At 32.8% G+C, this 9,067-nt stretch overlaps 1 protein-coding gene across 1 annotated transcript; it reads left to right on the top strand.

Moving 5' to 3' along the window:
* Window positions 1-394: 394 nt before the first annotated feature.
* LOC134726941 (uncharacterized) lies at window positions 395-2,173 on the top strand. The gene has a single exon (XM_063591338.1). The coding sequence runs from the start codon at window positions 411-413 to the stop codon at window positions 1,878-1,880; it is 1,470 nt and encodes a 489-aa protein (XP_063447408.1). The 5' UTR covers window positions 395-410; the 3' UTR covers window positions 1,881-2,173.
* Window positions 2,174-9,067: the final 6,894 nt, after the last annotated feature.

The raw sequence follows: 9,067 nt of genomic DNA, 5'->3' as shown, positions 1-9,067 counted from the left end.
TATCGAAATATGCAGGTTCGAGTTTCCCAAATTAATAAATAGCTCTTAAACGAACAAAAAAAGATTGGAAGACACGAATTATATATGAATTCAAAATTGGTTCTGAACTATCATTTAGTAAATTTTAGTATCATTATGTCGGTGCATTGTGTTAATTCGATTCATGTTAATTGTTTTTTTGCTCCGTACTTTTTTGCTTTTGAGCTGTATGATGATTTCCTCAGTTTGTATTCATATAAAAAGTATGTCAATTGTTTTCTATAGTTAGTTATTTACTTTCAGAAAATTGTGAATGAGGTTATTTAACCTTGCCATTAAAGGCAACTTTAAACAATACGGAAATAAATATCCTATATATGATATCATATATTAGTCGTTGATTTTTTGAAAGACACACAATTGAATGGGAAATGGCAAGCAATTGTCTTAATGCTCTAAAGGCAATTTTTGTTTTGCCTTTTACTGCAGGTCTTGTGAAGAAAAGACGGACTATAGGATTTTCCTCACATGACGGCAGCATTTCTGTATGTGTGCTTTTAACAACAACAATTGCAATAATTATAGAATTAATGAATAATTACATACATCATGATTTCCCACTGCGAATCTTGCTTATTGTACTGTTATGCATTGGAATATTAACTTTGATATTATGCTCATTTATTTTATCATTATGTAGAACATGGCGTTTAGAAAAAGAAGTAAAGGTTAGCAACCGACTTAAATTATTTTTCTTGTGGATGTTTTGTTGTGGAAATATTATTTATCAGGTGGTTGATCTGATAACGGAATTTGAATGCGGCGTTTCATCTGAGTTGTTGCTATTATCTGTATATTACATTCTAATATGGGTTTTCACTATTGGACAAACAATTTTCATACAGTATTTTTCAAAATATCGATTTGCAAATAAAATAGTTTTATACTATGGAATACTAATGATTTTCTTGACAAATATTTCATTATGGATGAGTAGAAATATTGACATGTTTTACGAAGATGTAACAAAACTGAGAAACGAAACCGATCTTTTCTGTGGCAACAGTACCGTTTTCATTTCTAATGAAGCCAGATATATTTTTAACTCCTTTCTTGATCCTGTTTTGTTGGAATATTGTTTGCTTAGCCTGATTTGTTTATCAGAATTTTGGCCAAAACAAATGCCACATAACACCGACAATGGCATAAACGAATGCGTAGTATTCCCTGAAGAAGTTGGAGAACGCGAATTGTTGCTACCTGATGACACTTTAAATGGTAGGACACCTTGGAATCTACAATCCGTAACTATAGTCATAATAGGATCGCTATGTACACTTATTTCAAGTGTTGTTATTGCTTTTTACATGTTTTCAGAAATTGGGAAAAAACTACCGTTGGGAATTCACTATGTTTTCACAGGCGTAGCATTTCTTCGACTTATTCTTATTTTTATTTGTTTTTATTCTCTATCTGGGCAATTGAAACCAAGAGTAAAGAATCGAAAACTTATGAACATGCATCATTTTATTATTTTGACAAGTTCTGTTGCCACATGTGCCTACTATGCCGTACAACGAACCGTTGTCTTTTCCACTGTGAGGTCAATTGCAACTGTGCTTCAGACAATATTTATATTGCAGAAGAAACATTATCGAAAGGTAAATTTAACGAACAATTTCTTTTCAATTCAAAACGTGTTTCTAATCTTGTCAATCAAAAATTTGGCAATATGGATCTTCTATACGTTTGCGTACGGTCACAAGTATATCAACATGTTATACACACCAAGCACCTTTGACGTTGTTACATGGATTAAGTATAATCATTTCTGGGTTCCGTTTGTAATGTTTTATCATTTTGAATGCTTTATATTATTCTATAGTTTCTTTGTAGAATAATATCGGAATAAGAATAAATTTGACAAGACGTATAACGAATAATTTCCATGCATTCATTTCCCTTAATATAATTCGTAGTATAAAATTTAAGTATGAAACAGTTCTTCGCATTATTCTAATTTTATAATTTTAACTTCCCTCACTGCAATTGAAACTAAGAATAAAGGATCGCAAATTTGTGAATATGTACCACTTTATCATAGTAAGGTTTTGGCTTCAAGGAACACTGAAGAAACTTAAATGTCGAGTTTTGCTTCTGGTGTAGTAAAATTTGTATTGTTAATGATATCTTTATTACTAATTCTTAACGATACCAATTTTAATAAACCAATTCCGCATTTTGAAAAAAGCACGTCCCTACTCTGATGTTCGAGTCCAATGTATTTGTTTGAATCTGTTTTGAATGTTAAATACCTCTGCACTATGATATGTCTGTAATATAACATGTATATGAAAACAATATTTTCTCAATTAATAAACAAGAGGCTCTTAAAAGTCTGAATCGGTGACCTGTTATTTTGTTTTTGCTTTAAGTCATAATAAACGAGTGAACGGTGAAAAATAAAGTTAATCTAATTCTTGAACCAATGCATACAAACATCATAAACTAAGTCTTATGTGCACGATTTTATCATTTTTTGGGCCTAAATTTCGTATAATCGTCAACTTATTTTTCAATCGGTCACTATTGTTGTGAAAATATGGCAGGTAATTAAAGTTAACGATTGTCACCTGTTTGTCAACAATAAACAAAAAAGGTAGGAATATTGAGCACGTGTTTAACATGTACAATCAGATATCAGTTTCTTTAAGGACATCCATGCGTATTGCGATCACTGGATTTTTACGAGATGAGTCACACTGAGGTCACTTTGCCTACTGAAAATATGTCGAGAAATTGCTGGAAAGAAGCAATTAAAATAAAGTAAACTTTGTTGGAAAATTTGGAAATTAGTATTGCGTTCATTATCACTGAACTAGTATATATTTGTTTAGGGGCCAGCTGAAGGACGCCTCCGGGTGCGGGAATTTCTCACTACATTGAAGACCTATTGGTGACCTTCTGCTGTTGTTTTTCTATGGTCGGGTTGTTGTCTCTTTGACACAATCCCCATTTCCATTCTCAATTTTTTTTATCTAGCCATCTACATGAATATGTCGAACATCTGTAACGGAAGCTTAAATTAGGCAGTTGCAGATTTTTTTCTTCATTTAATGTTTGAACAAGTAGCTTTTCATATACATCACTCAGTCTGGTGTGGATTCTAGTTATATTTGAAAAAAACAATGTTTAAGTATGTCAGTTGTTGCAACATTAAATCCAACAAAAACGAAGTGCTCCGTGTAGATTTGTTACTACAGCTTCGGAATCGAGTAGGATAGTTACGGAAAATCTGTTGAATATTGGTTGGAATTTCTTGTTAAGGTAGAATATGTCAGATATGCTCAATTATAACGATTGAAGACGAAGCTCATTTCTATTAACATACCTTCAATACAATAAATTTATAACAACTATGTATCAACAACATTTTTCATAAGTATCACAACTTAAGAAAACTTCATATTTTTTTTCTATTAATCTGGACAATGTCAAACGATGATAAATCTGAATTCAAAGATTTTCTTAATTCCTTATTTGAAATAAGAGGGGTAAAATATCTAAGAATAAATATCTATTTCCAATTGTTTTTATATGTAATTTAAACTCTGTGATGTGGACCTGGAGTTATCCACCTTTGCATGATAAACTTGTCAATGATATAACAATACATTCATCATTTGTATAGATATACTTGTAAAAAGACAAATAATATATGATTATAATAGCTTAATTAGAAACATAAACCTCTTAGGAATTTAATCAACCTTTTGGTTAGATTTTAACAGTTGTTGTAATACTTTTCTCTGTGGTTTATTTTAATAAATGAAATATATACTAGAATGTACTATAAAATGTATACAAGTTTCAAAACATCACAAACAATTTTTCGAAACCTTTTTTGAACATGGTTCATTAATGTAACAAATGCAGTTAACAGCAGTCAGTTTTGTCGCCAATTCACTAATTGTATAGATACTAGTACTAAAAAATTTACCATCGTCCCTGCATCGGTACCTAAGTCATCAGAAAATATCACAACACCTCAGAACAAATTTATTACACTTCAAATCGTGATTGTAGATAAATCATCAAGAAGCTGTTGCATCTGTATCACAACTAAGGGTCCATTTGTTAAAATGCCAGGAAAGGTCATATTACATAAGTTTTTAACACAAGGTGGTTTATGACCAACTGATGTAAGATGTTCTCCGGTTAAAGTGTATATTATCTTATTTTATCTTATATACTATAAAACCTTAAAAGACCATGACAAATACAGATGTATACGTAATATTATAGTTATCCCACGAGGACGCGGTTTGTCAGTGACAGATCACCCCGATGGCCGGAGGCAAGAGGGTGATCTAACTCTGACACACCAAGTCCGAGTGGTATAACTATTTTAAATCCCAGCTGTTTAAAATTAGACGAAAAACCATAAAGCCTCGGTCACACCTTACCGGATAGCTCGAACGGACGCCAAACGGATAACTTTTTTTCAATCCGTTCATGTCCATTCTTATCCGTTAGGCGTCCGTCCATATCCGTTAGGCTTCCGTTAAGCGTCCGTTTTATCCGTTGACGTCCGTTCTGTCCGGTGAAAAATTTTGAGCATGTTCAAAACTTTGAACGGACGTCCAACGGATGAAATGTCCGTTGAACGTCCGTTAGGCGTCCGTTAGACGTCCGTTTTGTACGGTACTCGTCCGTTTTGTATCCGTTACGTGTCCGTTATGCATCCGTTGGAGATCCGGTAGACCAATTCTCCAACGGACGTCTACCGGACGCCTAACGGTCACCTAACGGATAAAACGGATGTGAAACGGACATTTACGGAAGGATAACGGATAAAACGGATCCCTACCGGATGTAAAACGGACAAATGCTAATTGAAATTTCTCATGGTTTATTGCCTTTAATTTTTAGATGGTATATTGCCTTTAATTTTCAGAATATTTTGTTCATCCGTTTTATCCGTTACGCTTCCGTTAGGTGTCCGTTTTATCCGGTACTCGTTCGTTGGATGTACTTTCGACGTCCGTTCTGGCCGGTACGTATCTGTTTCACGTACGTTCAATGTCCGTTGTGTGTCCGTTAGGAATTCGTTACATGTCCGTTAGTACACCAACGGACTCCCGACGGATAAAAATTTTGTTAACGGATAACTTTTTTTTAATCCGTTAGGCGTCCGTTCGAGCTATCCGGTAAGGTGTGACCGAGGCTTAAAAAATTCATAAAATCTCGTTTAGAACGCCACACTACCATTATACCACAGGCACTTGTCTCAGAATTTCTTTTTCCTATATACCTTATTATAACATAAGGTATATAGGAATTTTTTTTCTGAGACAAGTGCCTGTGCATTATACATATACTTTATTTTTTACTGTACAATGTATACCCTTTATTACCTTATATGAGTTTATTGAATAAATGCACAATTATACCACAACGGGGTTGAAGGCATATATAAATGAACACAATACATCATACAAAAATAACAACAAAAGAACAAACATTATATACAAATTACCCCCCGAACACGGTGAGTAGATATTAAACAATGTCAACTCGCCCCACTGGCCAATCGCCCGCACTAGATCGCCACTTAATAAAATAATCGACCCACTCTTGTTTACCGACTCGCCCACTTTAAAAAAGTGTAAAATCAAATTAAACAATCAATCTGACAACTTACTTATTAACGATAAGGGTTTAAACCCCACTGAATAAAGGTCGACCAACTCGCCCCACTTATAAAAACTATCTTGCTGCCTTTAAGTGTGTTAAATTACTAATAGTTGGTATCCAGATGTCCTGGTGTAGTGGTATGTGCCGTGGGCAAATTTGCTATAGGTCTTGAGTTTGAATGCCAGCATAGACACTGTATTTTTTCTACGAAAATTCTACAGCTTTTTCCGTATAACTGATTATAAGCTTTATAGTGGATTTGACATGCCCGCCAAAATGTTACAGAACAAAGGAAAGCATGCAACACATAAAAACTCAAACTTGGGTGATCTGGTAGGATGATCCGGCTCAGATCACCTCTGTTAGAACAAAGGAGCTGGGATGTAAATAAGATCTGAAAAAAAACAGCATCTCATTTGAATTTGTCCGATATTATTTTGCTTCTTGACAAGTTACGTGGTATGGTACCTTATTCGCATAAAGGGTGTTAACAATAAAAATTAAAATCAATATAAAACATTTCAATAGTCTTTGCTTTTTTTTTTTATAGGAGTATCTGTGTAAAGCAAAATAATGTCCTATGAAATATTGTCCAACAAGACAATATATCATGACTATGTTCTATGAAATTATGTCCTCATCTATAGAATTATGTCTTGAGATGGACAAATTTTCATAGTGGAATTTGGTCTGTTTGATTACAATAATTCATATATGAATAGTATGAAATTTTGTCCTGCTAAAGGGAAGTAATCATTAATTTTGTTTATATTAAGACAATATTTCCATAGACTGATAAATATGAAATTTTGTCTTATGAAGGGAAGGTTATCATCATATATCATGATCGTTAAAAATATCATTAAAGGGTTTTCTTCAATTGACAATAACAAAAAAGAAAATAATAATAAATAGATACAGGTGAAAATAGAAAACTTTTGTCATCATGGATGGCAAGGAGTATAAAATACTTTTTGAGTTTCTCAGTCTAAAAGTTTTACTGGAAGGAATTTCAGAAAATCAGAAGAGAGTAATTAGAAGAAAGTCTAATTCCTTTGCATACAGAACAATGGAATTTATTTCAAAAGTTTTGATAAGAAATCAAATGAAGTTATGAAAACACTTGTGATTCATGAAGACAAATTAGAAAAATCTGAATGCTGCATGTTTGTGTAATATAACGTTTATTAATTTGAACAAGAATTTTTATTATGGACACGACAGTATTCTTTAGGAAATATTAATATTATCCATGAAATATTGTACGTGCTGTTGACAAAATTTAATATAAAATATTGATAGCAGACACGTTTTCATAATGATATATTGTCATGGACAGAATTTCATAGTGAAATATTGTCACGGACAAAATTTCATATTGAAATATTGTAATTGACAAAATTTCACAGTGAAATATTGTAATTGACAAAATTTCACAGTGAAATATTGTAATTGACAAAATTTCACAGTGAAATATTGTCTTCCAGGTGGTGACAAAATTTCATAGACAAGCACAATATTTCATAATTTCATTATGAAATTGTGTCTTAAGACAATATTTCATATGAAACTTTGTCCAACAGACAATATTTCATATGAAACTTTGTCCAACAGACAATATTTCATGGAGGACAATATTTTATGTTACACCTGTTCAAGGTATGAAAATAGATGATGTGACGTATTTTCACGTACTATAATAAGCATCTATCGGGCTATTTAAAACATGATTTGCCTATCTTATCGAATGAAAAGTATGAAGGAAAATGGCCATAGCTCTTTGGTTGAATAAGTGTTAGATAAAATACAAAGGTAACAAAAAAACAGACCGGTACAACCGTTGCCGTATAGTTTTTCTACACGACTAGTCAGTTCAGTGACCTGACTACAAATCCAGAAAACACTATTCGGCTGGTTGTTACCGGCCTGTTTCCTTTGTTGCTTTTGTTTTTATCTCACTTGTACGACGTTTCAAGAAAGTAATAATACATTTTGCAAGACTAAACATTTGGGAAACTTAGATGGCCATAAAGCAGTAAATGTAAGTTATTATAGTATAAACACATTTTTTTTTCATTTCACTTTAACCGAGATATTTTTTCAAGTAAAAAAAATCAAGAATCTAATAAGTTGATAAAAAAAAGAACCATTTCAAGTAAATAATGATGAATCTTGTACACGTTTAATACTTTTAAAAATGCACCTTCGTAAGAAAGTAATATACATGTATTAAATAAATAGTTTAGTGGTAGATAGGAAATAAACAGGTTTGATTTTTATATATGACACGGAAAGCGGGGAAGGGGGGAAGGGGGGGGGTAATTTATTTTAAAATAAACAGGCTGTGATCTTTATTTTTGACGAAAAAAGGCAGGATGTGCCATTCTGTCCTCCCATTCCCCGTTTAAAAAAATCGTAGAAATCGCGCGTTTGTTGCAAAGTACATGAATTTAATATTCAGTGGTGGGGGTCCCGGGGGTTGGAACGACCCTTTTTTGGACGATCAATGTATTTAAATGGGGACATACAGTTTGACCCCCTGTTTTGTCCTGAACTTTGACCTGGATCCGCCACTGATATAAATTCGATAACAATAAAAATGAATCAAAAGAATTAATGTCCTACTTCACTAGTGAATGAAATGTTTATGAATAAATGGATTTTGTCTTAATATTATATACTAGAACACACCCGTGAAATCTCGGGTCCGTGACTGAATTAAAGTATATAACCATGCGTAAGTCTTATTGTAGTATAATACTATTGGTATTGTCATCACATAAAGTCATGCCGATTATAAGATGCACAGTCTTCTCTGCTTTTAAAATCTTTCTGCTTAAAACTGTCGACCTGGAACTTATCAATTATTGGTAATATTATTTTATTGGAAATCAAAAGGCCCTTGAATGGAGTATTTTTTTAATCAGCAGCATTGTCCTACATATGTTATAAAATTAATACAGTTGAACTCTTTGATTCGCTGTTTTACGTCTTGCCCGCTAACATATTGAAAACTACGCCTCACAGATTTTTAGTATTCGTATGGTCATCTTAGAAAGTCTTACTAATTAAAATATTACAATAGGGAACAAATTGACAATGATTGAATTTAGTAGTGTCAACCTTGTGATTATGACCCGTCTAATAAACTGTATGTAGCATCCTAAATATTACTTTTGGTGGTGCGCCTGTCAGATGCGGAACGTACAGATAAGGTAATAGGTAACAGGTGAATATATATTATAATATTGATATCGGTATCGGATTCGACCCGGAATTTGATTATTATTGGCAATATTAATTATGTGGAAAACAAAAAGGTCTGGAGTGGTGTAGTTTTTAATCAACACTATTGTCCGATATTAGTTATATATAAAGTTGAATTCTTGGA

This window comes from Mytilus trossulus, chromosome 7 (genome assembly GCF_036588685.1).
Source record: "Mytilus trossulus isolate FHL-02 chromosome 7, PNRI_Mtr1.1.1.hap1, whole genome shotgun sequence".
In the NCBI taxonomy this organism is placed as follows: Eukaryota; Metazoa; Mollusca; class Bivalvia; order Mytilida; family Mytilidae; genus Mytilus; species Mytilus trossulus.
The sequence above is the reverse complement of the archived record's forward strand: the minus strand, read 5'-3'. Positions and strand labels throughout refer to the sequence as shown.